This window comes from Clytia hemisphaerica, unplaced genomic scaffold (assembly GCF_902728285.1).
Source record: "Clytia hemisphaerica strain Z4C2 unplaced genomic scaffold, Clytia hemisphaerica genome assembly, whole genome shotgun sequence".
Lineage (NCBI taxonomy): Eukaryota > Metazoa > Cnidaria > Hydrozoa > Leptothecata > Clytiidae > Clytia > Clytia hemisphaerica.
Genome location: NW_027103629.1, coordinates 230,960 through 251,153, shown reverse-complemented (window position 1 = coordinate 251,153; position 20,194 = coordinate 230,960). Strand labels below are relative to the sequence as shown.

The 20,194-nt window shown below is 35.7% G+C and overlaps 1 protein-coding gene across 1 annotated transcript in view; it reads right to left on the bottom strand.

The window, feature by feature from the left end:
- The window catches only part of LOC136802563 (ragulator complex protein LAMTOR4 homolog), a 41,526-nt gene extending 25,442 nt beyond the window's left edge, over positions 1-16,084 (bottom strand). Inside the window, exon 1 of the mRNA XM_067059301.1 lies at positions 15,855-16,084. Coding sequence (XP_066915402.1) covers positions 15,855-15,857 — 3 coding nt within the window. The 5' untranslated portion in view covers positions 15,858-16,084. The remainder of the gene's footprint in view (positions 1-15,854) is intronic.
- Positions 16,085-20,194: the final 4,110 nt, after the last annotated feature.

Here is a 20,194-nt window from a genome sequence, read left to right as displayed (position 1 = left end):
AAATCCATGTTTGAATACCTTCTGAAACACCGAATGGTTAAAAGTGACCAACTTTCGTTGTTGAAAGTGCTAAAAAATGACTTACTTTTTGGGTGATAAAATTGGGGAAATCTCAGCTCCAAACTTTTAAAAGGCTTATTTTTTTTAAACCAGAACTCTTTCAAATTGTTATGGACTAAATAGAAGACTAAAAATGTAACTCAAGTGTGTTAAAAGACTTACTTTACTTTATACAAACTTTGATGAAAAAATTGAAATTTTCATTTCCCCTATCAAAAATACCCTAACAACAATCATGAAATATGATTAAACAAATAAAGTGAAAATATCGTAGTAAATTAATATCAACGTTTTAAAGCTATTTTAGTGAAAATTCGTCGGTTCTGCCCCCTTCACTGGACTTCAATGGGTCTAATCCATTGCAAGGGAGTGTCCCACGAGGTTTAGGACCATTGGGAACCAGCTCAGCCCTGTATGGAGCTCAGAATAAGCTTAACTAAGGCTCCAGTAAAGCGCTGTAAGCTTACAGCGTAAACCCGGGCGGCTCTGTAGGCCTAAAAAAGTAAATTAATATTAAGCAGTTATTGGACAAAGTCGAATCCAATATGCAAAAATATTGGGCGTGCGAGAAAAGATATTGGACGAGGCTTTGCCGAGTCCAATATCTTTTCTCGTAACCCAATATTTTTCATATTGGATGAGACTATGTCCAAATAAATGGCTTATTATCCGTTCATCGCTAAAATATTTCTCGTTTTCAAACATAATTCCAATTTATAAGCTCTTAAATCTGGTCTCTTGGTAGTTTTTTATTCGAAGTCTTATCTTTATTTTGTGACGTAACGTCAAAAAGAAGATGCTCAATTGTCATTGAACTCGTTGTGTGACGTCAATTTTTGAAATGGAAGCTATATATTCGAAAATATTGGACAGATAGAAGCCAATTAAATGTCGCTATTTACGTGCGTCGGATAATAATAACTTATATGTGACAAAATCGAGTCTGTTAAATGACGCGCCTTACGCGCCCACGCGCCTTCCATCTATTGACGCGCCCACGCGCCCTACGCGCCTGAATTTTGACGCGCCCTCTTACGCGCCTTATTATCAACGCGCCCTAAATTTTTGACGTGCCTTACAGTATTACTACCTTAAATTTTTGTAAATTTTGACGTGATTTTTATTGCCCCCCGGCACGTGAAAGGCGAATGTTCTGCAAAAAATTATTCAGAAAAAAAGACGACAACAACGGCGGTTCATTTCATTTTTTCTGATTTCTAATCCAAATTTTTTAGCATTCTCTATGAGACAGAAGTGATTTTATTTCTTTATCATTTATCATATTTATCAAAAACACTTCGTAAAAATTTATTTATAGACTCAATGACACATGGTTTTATCAATATTTCATTTTCTGGTTGAATTCTCAGTGTGTTATTTTCTTGCGAGTTCATACTTAATTGATTATGCCTTATTATTTTCCAAATTTTAGCTAAATTGTGCTTATAAGCGTTATGCTTATAAATAAATAAGAGTGTATCGGTAGAGCGATTACTCAGGCTAAAAGTAGCATTCCTTATTAAATTATCACATTTCAGGGCTATGGGGGCATTTATAGCGATAGTTAATGCTAGTTTAAAAATGTAATCGATTGTGGTGTACTTGGGATTATAGTACTGTACTTACCTGATACTGCTTAGCGAAAGCCTAATCCCCTCAAATCAAAAGTTTTTGATTGGTTTCTTATAAAGAAGATGCTTATAAGAAAAATAAATATGCTGACATTAAACACAATTCCTTCCTTGCTTTGAAAAGAACTAATAGCGAGGTTAAATATCGGGTTTGCTCTAGAACCGTTTCCGTTCAGTTTCTCGTTCTAGAGCAAATCCGATATTTTTGCCCGGGGTATGTCTGCCTAGCTTTCGGGTTAGCCTGTAGAAAAGTGCCGTAGCGCGAACGAAGGCTTCAAAAATTCGTCCGTCGTCCTGAGTTATCTACTGATACTTAACCTCAGGGCGCGTCGGTAATAAGGCAAGTAAGTAAGGCGCGTCAAAAATTTAGGGCACATCGATAATAAGGCGCGTAAGAAGGTGCGTCAAAACTTAAAGGCGCGTCGAAATTCAGGCGCGTAAGGCGCGTCATTTAACAGACTCGACAAAATCTGACTTACTATAACAAAAGGGTTTGTAATATGAAAAACAAAAATGTAAAAATTCAACCAGAAAGATATCTTTTTGGACTAAAGTAAATAAAGTAAGTCACTTTTTGTCACTTGAAACCCTTTATATTGCGCTTAAAACACACTAAGTTAATGTTCATTGCCATTGCTGACCATTGTTATGTAGAAAAATATATATTTTACCCCTAGGATATTTTTGTGCCTTTTTCGAGCTTCTTAAGTAAGTAAGTCACTTTTTGTCACATTTTACATTTTAGTATGTCATTTAAAAGTCACTTAAGATAAGGATAAGGTATAACTCTTTACCTTTGTCGAATTACAGGTTTCAGACCTCAGCAGGCTTCTATTTATATTGAAAACTCTTAGTAGTAGTAAAGTATGTCACTTTAAAAGTAAGTCACTTTTTGTCACATTTTAATTCTGGCTATAACTTGACATATAACAAGCTAGATGCTGAATGGACCTACCTGATGATGAAAGTTAGATAGCAATGCGAGGAGAAAGATGAAAAAAATCAGTCAGAAAATATACCGTTTAGCGAAAATGCATAACGCAATAAATTCATCATTGATTGTTGATGGGGGGAGAGGGAAGGGTTGTAGGGAAAAAATAAATAGAAAGTTCTGGTTGCAAAAATCAGTTTTATTGACAATTTGACAATGTTGTTGTTTGATGGTGAGCATTGTTATCAATAATGTTTTTGTGTGAAAAACATAGAAATAAAAGGAAAAAATCCAATGAAAATTTGCAAAAACGGCGATTTCCGGCATTTTCAAACGGGAAAGTTTTTTTCTTAAAAATCGAACTCGTCCATGTTTTGAGCATTGCGAATACGCATCTTTCTGCAAAAAAATCAGAAAAAAACAAAAGATGAAAATTCGAGAAAATGTTAAAAAACCGATTTTTCCGGCATTTTTCCGGCATTTTCGGCCGGAAAAAAATGTTTTTCGAAAATCGGGCTCCGTCACATTTTAGGTATTGTCATTTTGCATCAGTGTGCAAAATTTCATAAAAAAATATAAAGTACAGCTCGAGAAATTCAAGAAATACTGTCTTTCCGGCGAAAATAGGTTGTTCCGGCGATTTTTAAATAGTTCCGGCTTCAAAAATCAATTTTATTGAAAATTGAAACATGCTTAGTGATGGGCATTGCTATTAATAATGTTTTTGAATGAAAAGAAAAACACTTATAAGGAAAAAGTCCAATAAAAACCCAGAAAACGGCGATTTCCGGCATATTTCAGGCATTTTCCGCCGGAAAAAAATTTTTTTTGGGCATTATTAATACGCATCTTTGAGCAAAAAAATCAGAAAAAACTAATGAGAAAATCTTGAGAAAATGTCAAAAAACCAGTTTTTCCGGCATATTTCCGGCATTTTCGGCCGGAAATTTTTATATTTTTTCGAAAATCGGGCTCCGTCACATTTTGGCCATTGCCATTTTGCATCTTTGTGCCAAAAATCAGAAAAAACTAATGAGCCAATCTCGAGAAAAGCTGGTAACAGACGAACGGACGGACGAACAGACCGACGAACAGACACCAGTTAATTCATAGGACCTCCACCGGGGTACCCGGAGGTAGGTCCAATACTGTAAGTCAGTAAAGGTAAAATTTAAAGCATTATTTAAAGAAAATATCTGGCTTAACTATATCCAAATTATAGCTACTAAGCATAAGGTACCCTGCTTCTATAAGGTACAATGTAAGGGTCTTCAAAAATGTCACACACTCAGTACTGAATTTTTGAAACTGATCTCCATTTCATTGGATAATTCAATCAAATTTAATGACTTTGCTCGTAGATCGAGCCATGAAAAGGAAAAGAGAGTTTTTTATCATAAATTAGTCCATGTATTGGTAAAGACAACCAATAGAATTTTACTTTATCTCAGTGTAATGTAAAGAAATGCAATGCAATCCATATCTACAAAATCAATGAAGTTTACATAGGTGCGACTATCTCGAGTCGAGGTTCTATCAAAGATCTCATTATATTGTACTTTTTCATTAGGTTGTACCGATAAGAAAAATAGAAAATCCGAATCTTGTGCTTACCTTGCTAGATGGGTTCACTTTTTTAAAAAGAATTTGGATTCTCTTATTTTTTTAAGTTTCAGCCTAAAGATATTCTTAACATGTTCTCCGTTATTAACTTTGTAAAAATTACCGTATTTTTTCGAATAAACACCCTGGGCGTCTTTTTAATTTTAAGACTTTCAGGAGGGGTGTTAAAGAAAAGGGGGTTAATTAAAAATTTGAACACCTCCCATTGAGGGGAGGCGTCTTTCTATTCAGAGAAGGAGCGTGTATATAAAGGAATACGGGGATTACCGAAAGGTATATACCAGTCTACCAAGAGTTATTTGATTCTCATAAAGTAGTTGCTTATAGGAAGAATTAATATGCTCATATTATACGTGCCGTTCCTTGTTTACTTTGTAAGAACTAATTACCGAAGGGTATATCACTGTATATCAAGAGTTATTGATTTGATTCTTGTAAAGTAGCTGCTTATAAGAAAAATGATAATGCTCATATTATGCGCCACCCCTTATTTACTTTGTAAAAACTAATTACCGAAGGGTATATCACCGTATATCAAGAGTTATTGATTTGATTCTTTTAAAGCATATGCTTATAAGAAAAATAAATATGCTCATATTATGCGCCGTTCCTTGTTTACTTTGTAAGAACTAATTACTGAAAGGTATATGGCCGTCTATCAAGAGTTATTGCTTTGATTCTTATAAAGTAGTTGCTTATAAGAAAATAAATATGCTCATATTATGCGCCGTTCCTTGTTTACTTTGTAAGAGCTAATTACCGAAAGGTATATGACCGTCTATCATTAGTTATTGCTTTGATTCTTATAAAGTAGTTGCTTATAAGAATACATGATAATGCTAATATTATGTGCCATCCCTTATTTACTTTGTAAAAACTAATAACCGAAGCGTATATCACCATCTATCAAGAGTTATTGATTTGATTCTTATAAAATAGGTGCTTATAAGAAAAATAAATATGCCCATATTATGCGCCATCCCTTATTTACTTTATAAAAGCTATTAACCGAAGGGTATATATCACCGTCTATCAAGAGTTATTGCTTTGATTCTTATAAAGATGATGCTTGACAAGAAAAATAGTCATATCCATTTTAGGTGCTATTCAATGTTTGCTTTGAAAGAACCAATCACCGAAAGCTAAAACTTAGTGGTTGAAAAGCTATAGATCATTTTCTTATAATATTTCTTCTTGTATTTGATAGATATTAGCTAAAATACCAAAAAAGCTAAAAGTATTGGTAAAAGCTATCAAGGGGGTACCATTGATTTTAAAGATCGGGTTTTACATATCTGCGCAGAAATTTAATTACATATATGCGCAGCTCGAAATTACATAGTTGCCCAAAATAATTATATATATGCGCAGAAATTACATATCTGTGCACAACAGCCTTTTATTACGTTCGATCTGGTTCGATTGGTTTGATCCTGATTCCCGTTTGATTGACACCGTCTGATTTATTGCACCATCTATATCCAGCTTTTAACTTTTTACGTTGAATTTCAAATTTTTTTAATGAAAATTGATTAAAGAATTTTATGTACATATGATTAGTGCGTAAGGACAGTCTAAACTTAAACTCCTATATCAGGATTAGAAACTAGGCTGGTCTTACCTCTTTAGGCTAGTTTTACCCCTTTGCAGCAATAAAATGCTGACAAGTTGACACAACATATTGACAGGTAATCTCTGCGAGCTGTTTATATCGAAATCTGCCACAAAAACGAAAGTGGTCTTTTCTATTGATTGCTTACCAGTGCTCCTTTGCGGACTTCAAACTTCAACCAATGAGATTGCCAACAGGGCTTTTCTTTTCTGCACCTGTGGCCTCTCATTGCCTTGCTGCTCGACAGGCGACTGTAAAATCTCACCCTTCATACAATTTGTTTCAATCCATGATCCTAAGGCTTAGGCTCTTTCTCATCTTCAATTTTCTGAAGAAAGCAGGAATTTGATGCGACAGTTAGACTGTCAACAAAGTGCAATAAAAAATCATTGAATAAAAGAAGAACTTAAAATCTTAAATGTTTTCATTTTGAAGAATTGTTGGTGCGAAAAAGTCAAACATGGAAAAGTTTAATTTTTTATTGGTTTGATTTAAAAATGGGAAATTTGGAAAATTTTCTATGTTTTGTTTTTTGCACAAACCTTAAATATTTTCATTTCGGTTTCAGTTATGGGCCAGCACCCTGTTGCTAATATGTTTGCTTGAAATTGTAAATGAAACCACTGAAGTAAGGTTTGCGACCGCAGTCAAGGGCGACTCGAAGGCTCCCTTTTCGTATAGCTGTCTACCCGAAGGTAGGGAGGGCGCCACTCCTTTCCCTGGATTTCTCCACTTACCCTTGATCTGTCTCTTTAGTTGCTGAGCATCAAGCAGAGAGGCATCAAGTACCATTTTGGGAATCTTTGGTATGACCCTGCTGGGGATCGAACCTATAACCTTGCGCACCGTAGCTGCAATCTTTCAAGAAATATATTGAGAATTCCGGTTATTTTGACGTTTTTCGAGATTTAAAGTTCGGGCGAAAAAGCCGATTTTGGGCTATCTCTTTAATTTAATCGAATATTTCAATTTGAGACGGGTAGGCAGACTTCCAGGCTAGATTCGGAGCCTTACTGGACCATTTTTGAACTTTTAGATCCTCAGATCCTAAGGTCCTAAGTCTTAAGTCTAGCGTTAAAACTTAGAGTTAAAACTCTACCCTTCGAACCTACTTTAGAGCACTTACAAATCGATTGTGGTTTCAAAACACCCCGGTGGATTTCCCTTTTGTCTCAAATATTTCTTGAAGGATTGTGGATGCGCTACTTTCATGCTATGGTTGCTATAACCACTGAAAACGAAGGTAAAATCACTTATGACTAAATCTTCATGATGCACCGGCCTTGCAAGTAGCCAGCACGGGCAAAATATGCAAAGGCAAGTGCAGTGTTTTGTTAAGCCCTAACATGCATCCAGACGAATGTGCACCCTCCGGGTGGTGCAACCGTGGGGTCTTCCTGGAGGAATGGCGATCATAACAGTTATAGCCTAACTTGTGAGGTCTGCTCACCCGGGTGTATACTATAAATGTCGGCACTCTATAAATAACCTTTGTAAGTGTAAAATCGGCCTGCACTCCAAATCCTGTAATCTTCATGCAGGAATTTTAGTCTATACTGTAAGAACTCGTTCTAGAAGGTATCCCGCTCAATCGTAGAGAAACTAATGAATCGTTAATGAAGCAAGTCAAAGACTCTATCGAAGAACTGGGAATCGAAGAGAATGAATTTAAGTCGACAATCGACAAAACGCATCGAATCGGCCCTATCAGAGATAACGCACAACGTGTGATTGTGCGCTTTAATAAACATTCAACGTGCGAGAAAATTTATGAAAATCGGAAGCGTTCCAAGAAAATCCAGATCAAACCTTCTCTTACAAAAAACGACTGAAGACCTTGAATTCGGCAAAAGAAAGATTTCAAAAATGCGAACATATCAACTTCATTTTCACAGATATACATGGAAATTTAAAGGTTCGTTTCAATAAGCAAGTTGGTGGAAGGTATGTTCACTCTTTTGAAAAAGAGGAAGACTTGTCTGAACTTGTTTTTGATGCCGATAACCAACTTCCTTGCGATTACTTTCAAAATTTTGAAAATAATGAATGAACTTTTGTGACCGCATGATGATATCTCTAAACTCCTCGTATAATCAAAAATTTCTTTGCTATAGCGCTGAATTAAACTTTCTGAGTTTCCTTTAACTTTCGAACTTAAAACTTTTATTTACTTGATATTTTGAGAATTTTAAAACTTATTCTATTTGCCATAGATGGACCTAATTTGTGCGGTATGTGAGGAATTAGCGGAAGGAGCTCCTTCCTTTTTTTGTGACTACTGTCAGAAATGGTTTCACCATGAATGCAATCTCCCTTTCTCAATAAACTATCCACAAGTCGGATTATGCGTTAACTGCAACTGCGATCTTTTCCTTTTAGCATTTGCTATGAGCTTGATGAAAAAAGTTTCAGGTTCAACTATTTCCACCCCTCATTCTCTGATTTAACCACGATCGAAGAAATTCGAGAAACGAACACAGAATATAATTTGAACACTGTTGATTGTAGGTATTTCGATTGTAGCGACTTCAACTCTGCTTTTTCTAACACATCTTCTAACCTCTCATTTCTTCATCTTAACATCAGTTCTTTATCAAAACATTTTGATATGTACAACAATCTCTTAAACTCTTTAAATCACAATTTCAAAGTCTTAGGAATCTCGGAAACTAGACTTACCGATTCTTCTATTCCACATAAACTTGATATTGATGGTTATAAGTCACTTTTTACTAACACAAAATCTAGTGCTGGTGGTACCGCTCTCTTTATCTCCAATGATCTAAAATCCAAGTCTAGAAATGATCTCTCTCGCTCTCTTTATTGTGAAAAGGAACTTGAATCTACTTTCTGTGAGCTCCAATTTGAAAAACAAGAAAATATCATTGTTGGATGTATCTATAAACATCCAACCATGAAAATAGAAACTTTTACAAACGACTTTTTCATTCCCTTCTTACAAAAAGCTAACAAGGAAAATAAGCGCCTTGTGCTTATGGGTGATTTTAATATTAACTTGCTAGAATGTGGTACCTCTCCACATGTAAAAAATTTCGTAGATTCTCTTGAATCTTTTTTTCTCTTACCTAGTATTTCTCTACCTACCAGAATCACTGATAGGTCAAGGACACTCATAGATAATATTTTCTTCACTCCTGCGAAACATAAACCTCTGACCGGAAATCTTTTAGTTGGTATATCTGATCATTTGCCTCAATTTCTTATTTTTGAAAACTTCTCTACAAATTTCTCCAAAGAAACAAAATACTATCGAAGATGGAAAAGCTTTGATAGCAAGAAATTCAAAGAAGACTTTTATAAAATTGATTGGAATGACATCTTGCATCCTGACTCGTATAACCCAGATCTTTTATTTGAAAGCTTTTTTGATCGGATGAATACTTTAATAGATATACATGCACCCCTACAAAAACTCTCTAATCGACAAATTAAAAGAGGAGCTAAACCATGGATAACAAAAGGAATCAAAACTTCCATCATTAAAAGAGACCATCTCTTAAAGGCCTACTCGCGGGAAAAAGATAACACCATTAAACATGAACTACATACAAAATACAAATTCTACCGGAATCAGATCGTAAAACTCTGCAGAAGAAGTAAAAATAACCACTATAAGAAATATTTTCAAGATAACTTAAAAAACAGTAAGAGAATTTGGAGTGGTGTATACGAACTAATTGAAAGTAAAAAAAAACATAAAAGTACAATAATCTCTCTAAACATAAATGGGCAAGTAACATCAGACCCAAAAGTAACAACTGAAGAACTAAACAAATATTTTGCTACCGTAGCTGATAAAATACGATACACTATAAACGTGAATGACAAGGAATGTAACTTTAATGAAACTCTCCGCAACTCACCAATGAATTCTCTGTTTTTTGAACCAATACAAGCTAACGAAATTATTAAAATCATAAATGCTCTAAAACCAAAATCTGACGGTCCATGTAGTATACCAACAAAAATATTAAAATCTGTTCTCGCTGAGGTAGCTCAACTTCTTGCTAATATATTTAATACTTCCATACAGTCAGGAAAATTCCTAACTGCTCTAAAAGTAGCAAAAGTAATACCTGTTTATAAACATAAAGGCTCACCATACGATCCTAATAATTTCAGACCTATTTCCCTTCTTTCTAATATTGATAAAATATTTGAAAAGCTAATTAAATTCAGAGTTGTAAAATCTTTAAAAATCAATTTGGATTCCGCAACAAATACTCTACCACACACGCTTTGATAAATCTAACAGAAAAAATTCGATCAAACATAGATAGGGGTCTGTATTCTTGCGGGGTTTTCATCGATCTCCAAAAAGCTTTCGATACTGTTGACCATGAAATTCTCTTATCTAAACTACAGCATTATGGAATACGAGGCATTGCAAATCTCTGGTTTCGATCTTACTTAACTAATAGGAAACAATATGTGTCAATTTCTGGACACGATTCTTCAAAACGAACTGTTAAACATGGAGTTCCTCAGGGCTCTGTATTAGGACCACTACTCTTTCTAATTTACATAAATGACCTTCCTCAAGCTATATTGAATAGCGAAACCAACCTCTTTGCTGATGATACCTGCCTTCTTTCGTCTGACTCAAATTTGAATTCACTCGAAACCAAAGTGAACTCTGATCTAGTTAAACTTTCTTCTTGGCTTCGTGCGAATAAAATTTCTCTTAACACTGCGAAAACAGAGGTCATTTTGTTCAGAAGCAAACATAAATCTGTACCTTACTCTATGAATCTTTACCTTGAAGGACACGCCTTAAAATTCACAAAGCATGTCAAATATCTTGGTCTCATTCTAGATGAATTTCTAGCCTGGAATTTTCACTTTGATCATTTATCCACAAAGCTTAGAAGATCTAATGGTATTTTGTCCAAACTACGCCACTTTGTTCCACAACTAGTCCTCAAAACTTTATACTATGCTATGTTCCACTCTCATATGTCTTACGCAACAATTATCTGGGGACAAGGCCTTACTCAAAACTCTCGAATAGGAAAATTACAAAAAAGATGTTTGCGTATTCTAACTTTTTCAGATTTTAATGCTGAGACTTCCCCTCTTTTTCAAAACCTTAAAATTCCAACTTTACCAAATACTGTTATCAAATTTAATATTCAACTTGTACATCAAACTCTATCTAATCTTTCTCCTGAAGCCGTTACAAACGTGTTAAACTACAAAACCCTGACACACATTTATCACACAAGAAATAGTTACCTGAAACTTTTAGAGCGCCCCAAGGCAAAAACACTCAACTTTGGATTGAGATCCATAAAATATCAATCACTTTTAATTTGGAACCAACTATTATTACATACAAAGACTGATCTTAGACCATTATCTGAATATACGATCAAAAAGAAGGTTAGAGACTTCCTTCACATCTAATCCTCTCGCATACCTTGAAAATGAAAGTTCATCTCTTTAAAACCTTGAGATTCACATACAATGACAATTAATATTTTTCAGGTTTTTCAATAGTTGATGTCATATTTTTTTGTATGCATTGTTATTATTTTTTCCTTTTTTTATTGTTTATTTATGGTTAGGTATGTAAACATTGTTTTTATTCTGATTGTTAAAGTTTAAATAGTTTTAATAACCCTTAAGATACCTCCCATAATGATATTCGACATGACCAGCTCACGCGACCAGGTGTTCATTCCATTTGATTAGACGGTACGTCTATTGGATGGACTCCTGGCCTGCATTCCTCCCCTAATTTATACAAACTTAAAATATGTAAATTTTTAATGATATGCAGGCGAATAAATTACTTTGAATTGAATTGAATTGAAGAAACTCAGAGTGATGAACTTTATAGTTTTTTAATGGAAGATAACTTTCTAAATATTGACATATGGCTCAATCAACCAGATGGTACTAATCGATAAATTCGATTATCGAAGTAATCGATAGTGATGGAAGTAATCGAACAACCACTTACCGTGAAGTTGGGTAACTTGCATCAGTGGAGGCTAACATGCATAGCCCTCAAATGAATGACCAATCAAAGCAGCAAAATTTCAAAACAAATGAACTACGCAGCTCCGCTCGCAACTCTACTCTACCATTTTTGTTTTGATTTAAGTTTGTATTTTAATGACCAGACAGGTCATTCATTTGAGGGCTATGCATGTTAGCCTCCACTGATGCAAGTTACCCGACTTCACGGTATCGGTAAGGTGCTGTGGTATAGTGGTCATTGATCTTGGTTGCTGTACAGAGGCGACTGAGGTTCGACTTCACATGCAGCGGTTCACTTGGCAAGTGAATTAACCTTCGCCCGGGTCAACCCATGCCATGTGAGGGGAATTGGGTAGTCAGTTCAAGGTGCTGACGGGGTGCTAATTGAAAGCGTCTATAGTTGCGAAAATGGGCCTCAAATCCTCCTGCTACTCAACCAAATAGAAATAGAAATAGATTAACAATCGAATGTCAAGTACCAAAATTTCAAAAAAAAGTATTCGATCACTTTCTTAACAACCCTTCGAAGACTCGATAACCGTTCGATTACTTTGATTGTTATTGATTACTTTTGATAACTTTGACAACTTCAAAAACCAATTGATTACTTTGATAACCAATTACTATGATATATCTTTAAGAAATTGACTCCCTTATTTCCCAGCCATTTTCCATTTTGTGTGCTTTCGCCCTGGGTTTCCTCCAGTAACTATATTGCACATTTTGATTGACAAAAGTGGTGTTCACGCGTGAATTGCTAGCCTGGGAATCCAAGCTCATAATCTTATAAAAAACAAGAAATACCTCACCTCACAAAGTTCTAAGATTATAGAGGTGCAGGTAGATTAGTCTGACACAGAATGCTTTAAACAGTCTGTGTGTGAACCCTTGTTGACAGACTTTCTGAACTTTGGAAACCCAGGCAAACACACATAATCAACTTACCATAAAAACTCTTTCAAAAGCTCTAAAGACTTTCAGAACTACTAAAAACCAAATCAAAACATCAGCCACATATTTAGACTTCCACTTCCAGCCAACAGCGATTTTGTTTCGAAATGAATTCATGTTTTCATTTTCATTTGTTTTCCTTTGTTCTGCAGAGTCTGCTTTTGAACTGACTACCGTCAACTGCTCCAACTTGGGACTATCTGACGCAACATAGGACGGCCATTCCACCACAATTTCACCGAACCTCCAAAGCAAAGTCATTTGATTTGAGTTCAATGAACAGTGTAGCTGGAACCTCAATATTCCAGGATTAGAAAAAGCTATACCTGTTATCGTTTTTCTTTAAAGAATCAACAAGCCATCAACATCGATAAATTACACACATTTCCTCAGAAACTTTTAAAATTATCTGCCATTATGACTTTCTTGAAAGCCGTTCCGAAATTAACCAATCGGGTTATGTATCGGAATTCCTATGGGAATTCTTTTCCGATATTTGTAAAATAGCTAAGTCGGCAAAAAAACTTTTCCTGGGGGTTTGAGGAAAAAACAGAACTGCTATCATTTGTTTTTTATTTAACCATATATTTAAATTTGCGCTCAAAAATACTTAAAGAAATAAGTTAACAATATTCAATACACTATTTGTATCTCTCAGAAAATAAACACTTACAGAACGACATAGTTTATCATTTGGAATACCCCCGTATTTGGACCATTCTATCGTGGGTGCAAAAATAGGGCGGAAACTAAGTAGCACCCTCAGTGCAAAATTACCGCCTCGTCTTTATTCGCCCGCGCGAGAATAAGAGCTAATCATTTTTTTCTCGAGCGCTCAAGGGGAAAAGGAAAGTGATCAATATTCTTTGAAGAAAAAACGTCAGAAACAAACCCAATGACCAAAAGATGTATTTTGTTGTTGACAATCGATCCTGTGGAAGATGAAAAAATTTCTGCTATGCGTTTTTTTCGGAATGTTAAAAAACTCTAATTTCAATCTTTTCTTAAGGTAAAGAGGTTGCAACATTTGGGTTAGCGAGGCAAAAATCGCTAAAAAGCTGGTAAAATCATAATCCTCAAAAATCGAAGTTCCAGCCTCACTGATAAACCCCGTATTAAAAAATACACGATTTCTCTTTCGCACCGAGTAGGCTTTTAAATCAAAATATGAAAAAAATCCGTAGTGGAACAAGCGCGAGTGACTGGAACTAAGAAGACCAAATTAGTGCCAAAACGATGGAGAGTTTGACGTCACTCGCGCGGCAAGTTACACACTCGCTATTTGTTAATCCCATTGGGCGGTAGGCGGTTAGGCGACGGGCGGGCGTTCTCTAATTCTCCATTCAGCGTCCGATCATTTTGAATGAAAACAAAAGTTAAAAAGGACGCGCTATCAGTGAAAGTTATCGTGACATATTATGACAGAAAGTATGATTGATAAACTTGGTGGAGTTATCAAAACAAATTTGTTGTCAAAGAGATTTAACAGTAAGTGAAAAAACAGGCCAGATATCAATAAGTCCCATGTTGCGACCACTTGTTCCAAGTTGGAACAGTTGACGGTACCCAATTCCCCTCACATGGCATGGGTTGACCCGGGCAAAGGAACGTTCACTTGCCAAGTGAACTGCCGTGAGTGGGAATCGAACCCTGGCCTCCTGCACAGAAGCCAAGGTCGACTACCACTATACCACGGCACCTGGAAACTGGAAACATATTTGATAAAATGGAAGGCTGGAAAATACTCAATACAATCGAAGGTATTCAATATGATCGAAGGTAATCAAAAAGTAATCGAAATGATTGAACAAATTGAAAATGGTTGAAGAAAATGCCATAATCTGGAGTCGAGTGAGTATTCAATCACTGATAAAATCGATAGGTGGTCACTGACGTGACCTTTGATATTATTATCAATCATTATTGATTACTTTGATCACAATGGAACGTTCGATTCTAGTACCGTCTAGATGGCATCAAGCACTCTCTTATGGCATATGATTTACCACACTTTGACTTGTTTTTCAATAGACCTTTTCGCCTTTCCATCCGCCATCTTGAATTGTATGTAAAAATATAGGAACGAAAAAGCCGTGGTTAGATTTAGTTGGAAAATATGCAAAACATATGCAAGTTTACACAAAGATTAAAAAGACAACAAAGCATCTTATAAATAAATTTTATAATCATAAGAACAATAAAAGATGGAATTTCTTAATCCAAAAAGAAATATTTACCGAACAACAAAAGCCTTTTAGGAATTTGTTCTTAAAGACATTACATATTCTGTTTTCATGCCATTAAAAAATTCCACGAAGACGGAGTACACACACCAACTTTCAAAACACGCAAACTGAAAGCAGTAATTATGACGTCACACATTCAGCGGGTTCAGATCGATGTTTTGATTTGATCGTTCGGTGGTTCTATTCCCAGGAGAATAATTTACCGTCAGCCGAATAAGGATTATTTTTTACCTTCGCGGGTGATTTTTCAGTTTGAGTTTATGTCTAATGTTATGGTTTTTTGAAGTGCTTGTTCTAAGAGATGGGCGAATTTGATTATTTCTAGTTTTCAAAAGAAGCAAATTTAATCTTTCTTCTACAAGATTACACTTTAATATAATGTCAATTATGCATGTAAGTTTTAATTATATTAATACTTTCTTTTTGCATATGTTTTGCATACTTTCTAAGGAAATTTCACCACGGCAATTCGGCCACCATAATTTTTGCATACAATTCAATATGGCGGATGGAAAGGCGAAAAGGTCTATTAAAGCCATTTATAGCTCCGTCTGATATATCTATTATGGTTGAGTTACAGGAGGCTCTGGGAGCCCATTCTCGCAACTATAGATGCTTTGAGTAAGCATCCTGTCAGCACCTTGAACTGACTACCCAATTCCCCTCACATGGCATGGGTTGACCGTTGTGAGTGGGAATCAAACCTTGCTTGGTCGGCTGTGCCCTGTAGTACAGGAATCAAGGTTGATGTCCACTATACCACAACGTCAGCTAGCTATAAAAATTACACTTACCATTTTCGAAGTCTTTTTAGATGCTTTAAATGTATCGCAATATCTCCAATAAAATACAACAGCCCTCTAGCTCTATAAATACAAGGAGTAAAAGCTGGAGTAAAGCCAGTAAGACGGAGTAAGCAAATACTAAAGTGTCTTTGAAGTACGAAAACAGTCGGCTTCTGCCTGAGTGGATAAAGAGTACTATCTTGTAAAATACAAAAATTAAGATTGAGCCCGACTGTATTATAATTTTCTGCCTTGTGTACCGACGCTGTACCTTGTACCCGACTAAAAGCCCCCAGGGACCCAAGACCCCAAAAATAAAGCTCGGCTATTTCGGGGTACCCTAGGCTCCGCTTAGGTTGCTGGCATCCACTAACGGATTCGTGCTCCTTATAGAGGATGCTTAATAAGCGATATTTCCTTTGTCCAGAGATTTGCCGCCTTTAGCCGATATACGGCTAAAGACATTTTTAGCTGGCGAGTGTCTACAAATATAACATTACGTAATGTTTAAATTTTCTGTGAGGCACCAAATCATAGATTGGAAAATATATTTGGATTTCGAAAAGAAAGTAGGCGGAAGGAAGTTTTTTTTTTTTCTTTTTTTTTTTTTCTATTTGGTTGAGTTGCAGGAGGCTTTGAGGCCTATTTTCGCAACTATAGACGCTTTCAATGAGCGCCCCGTCAGCACCTTGGACTGACTACCCAATTCCCCTCACATGGCATGGGTTGACCCGGGCGAAGGTTCATTCACTTGCCAAGTGAACCGCTGCGAGTGGGAATCGAACGTCAGTCGCCTGTGCAGTAACCAAGGTCAATGACCACTATACCACAACGCTTTTTTTTCTTCCTCCTTTCTTGTTTAATGTGGAGATTTTGTGGATCAGGTGCAGTTATCAGTACCCAAGGTAGCATTCTTTACCAGTAAAAAAGCTGGTAAAGAATGCTACCTAAGAGTGTTTTTTTTTCAATTTACTGACCAGATTTCACTAGTAAAGAATGTTACCTAAGAGCCATCTCCTTTCACTGGTAAAGAGTCTTACCTAGGCGATTCCCTGCACTGGTAAAGAATCTTACCTAAGTGTCTTGACGATCACTGGTAAAGAATCTTACCTAGGTGTCTTGACGATCACTGGTAAAGAATCTTACCTAAGTATTTTGACTGTCACTGGTAAAGAATCTTACCTAAGTATTTTTTATGGTCACTGGTAAAGAATCTTACCTAAGTATTTTGACTGTCACTGGTAAAGAATCTTACCTAAGTATTTCGACGATCACTGGTAAAGAATCTTACCTAAGTATCTTAACGATCACTGGTAAAGAATCGTACCTAAGTGTCTTGACGATCACTGGTAAAGAATGTTACCTAAGTATTTTTATGGTCACTGGTAAAGAATCTTACCTAAGTATTTTTTATGGTCACTGGTAAAGAATGTTACCTAAGTATTTTGACGATCACTGGTAAAGAATCTTACCTAAGTGTCTTGACGATCACTGGTAAAGAATCTTACCTAAGTATTTTTTATGGTCACTGGTAAAGAATGTTACCTAAGTATTTTTAGGATCACTGGTAAAGAATGTTACCTAAGTATTTTTTATGGTCACTGGTAAAGAATGTTACCTAAGTATTTTTATGGTCACTGGTAAAGAATGTTACCTAAGTATCTTGACGATCACTGGTAAAGAATCGTACCTAAGTGTCTTGACGATCACTGGTAAAGAATGTTACCTAAGTATTTTTAGGATCACTGGTAAAGAATCGTACCTAAGTGTCTTGACGATCACTGGTAAAGAATGTTACCTTGGGTACCGATAACTGCACCTGATCCGATTTTGTAAAAGATTAGAAAATAGATTTATTGAGTTTAAGTGGGGTTCCCCACTGGAAATGCTAAAATGCTCAATATTGGTCCAATAAACTTGATATTTGGTCACATGAAAGTATTTGAGGTAAAAATAAATTTTTTTTAAAAAAATTTTCAATTTCCCTAATTTTCCTCATTTTGAGCATGATTTATTAGCCATTTAGAGGGCTCCATTCTGCAGTAAATGGAGGACGCAATTTTGATCAGAATGTTTTCAAATTTTGCAGGTGAATTTTATATAGAATTTTCCATGTTCCCTATAAATTTTTAAGAGTTTGGACTATTTTTTGTTGAGCTATGCTATTTTAAGTACGCAGTTATTAATTTGGCAAAACTTGGAGAAACTTCAAATCGTCACATTGAGCTCAATTTTTTTGCTGTCTTAAAGAGATTTATAGGGAACATGCATAATTCTAATATAAACATTCCCTGAAAATTTCAAGTGAAAAACTCAAACCGTTCTTGGGTTATTTTCTGCAGACTTTCTAAAAATTAAATGGAGAAAATCACGTTTAAAGTTTTTTCTTTACATTTTAGCCAAGAAAAGGACAAAGAAGGTCTAATTGACCAATCTTTTTGCTTTTTTCTAAAAGTTGGACATATCAGCAGTCATTTAAAGTCTTCAAAGTCACTTTGATCACAAATGGCGAGCACTAACGGCGAGCCTTGTCAAATTTCCTTTAAATCTTAGGCGCAAAATAACTCCTTGTTTTCCCAGAAGTGAAGTTCAACCAACAGGAAGTCTTTCTAGGTCAACTTTGAAAATGGTATTTTCCGGTGGGGAACCACCTTAAGTGCCCTAATGTATCTTCTGATGTGTGCACCAACAAAATTTTGCTTCATAAAACTACATTTTGATGCTTGAATTTGGACTTGTATGAGTGTATAATTTTTTACCACACTGAATTCGTTGATCACTTTGGCTCCAGATAATTGTTTCGTCAGTTCTACAGATATGTTGCAGATTATTTCAAGGTATTTCAGTTATGTATTATACAGTACATTTTGGGGGTTATATTGAATATTTCTGACATTATGCCGACAACCTCGCGAGCCAGGGCGAATGGTTGGCGGTCAGGCGGCAAAAGTGAGGGCGGGGATGGCCAGACGATTACGCCCATATAACGTCAAAAAGCTTATCGCCCTGGGTACGAGGTTGATTATGCCGAGTGTCCGGTATTTACCTAGTCTGAATATAAGGAGCACGAATCCGTTAGTGGATGCCAGCAGCCTAGTATTTACCGGTATTCCGTTATTGGACCTTTTCCCTCCCGGTTTTTAATGCCTGTCGGTACTGGTATTTACAGAAAAATTTACTGGTATTCTGGTATTTAAACCACCTGCCGGTACCGGTATTTTAACAAAAACAACCCGGTATATCGTCATTCTAAAAAAGGTGTAGTGAAGAGATTTAAATGTTTGAGAAAACGGAGAGAGAGAGAGGTAGCTTGATTAAAAAAAAAAACTGCCACTCAAAAAAGGATAATTGCTAATTTTTATTGACACTTTTCACAGTTTTTAAGCAACGAGTGCAAAACATTCGTTGTTTATTCTAACTTTTGTCAGTCGATTAATTTCGACAAAGTTCGATTAGCTCGGCAATCGAACTGTTTGATTAAGGGCTCTGACCATAGTGAATCTTTAATATTTGCCACGTGCAAAATATAATTTTCTACTTGATGTAGCATAAAAAAACTGTGGCATGTTATACATTTTTTGTTAGGCCAATCATCCTTGAGTCTGAAAATTTAAGAATCGCAATGAAAAGATTTGATGAAGAAGAAAATGAAGACTTTTGCGAAGAAGAGTATTTCAACTTTGAAGAGCTTATGTTCTACCCTGAGTATCAGAGGTTAAGTTTTCAAAGAATATATTAACCTCTGAAGACCAATAATAGAAATTTTATCGGGCATGTGTCAATCTAATCACTGTAGAAAGAATCAAAGATGAAGAGCAAATACTACCTTATTAATGTCTAGCAGACTGTGTAGCAGTATGCAGTTTACTATTTACGAATTCCCCAGAAACCTCCAAGTGTAATCGAAGTAAGTTTCTTTCGAAATAAATCTTTTACATGATCCCCAAATGTATAACAGTAATTACTAATCTTTTGATTATGGAAATGTCACTTTAATTGATTCGAAATAATAGACAAACTTTATGTTATGATTCTCTATCACTGACTCTTTTTAAAAAGCATTGATGATATTTTTGAGTTGTGTTTTAAGCGACGGGAATAAAAATATCAACTTTGAACCTCATCCAAGATCTTGGATGGTCGTCATGGTTACTTTTCTCTGCGTTGATTGCGCGCTGAATAGAATTTCGATTGGTCGGCGCACAGGTCAATATATGATATCGACCTGTGCCTTTCACGGTACTTATGTTCAGCGAAGAAAAAACATTTTGAAAATTTTTTTGCGGTAGATGGTGTATCTTTGACCGAACTAAAAAGATTTTTTCGGAAAATTTTTCTAAAAGCTTATT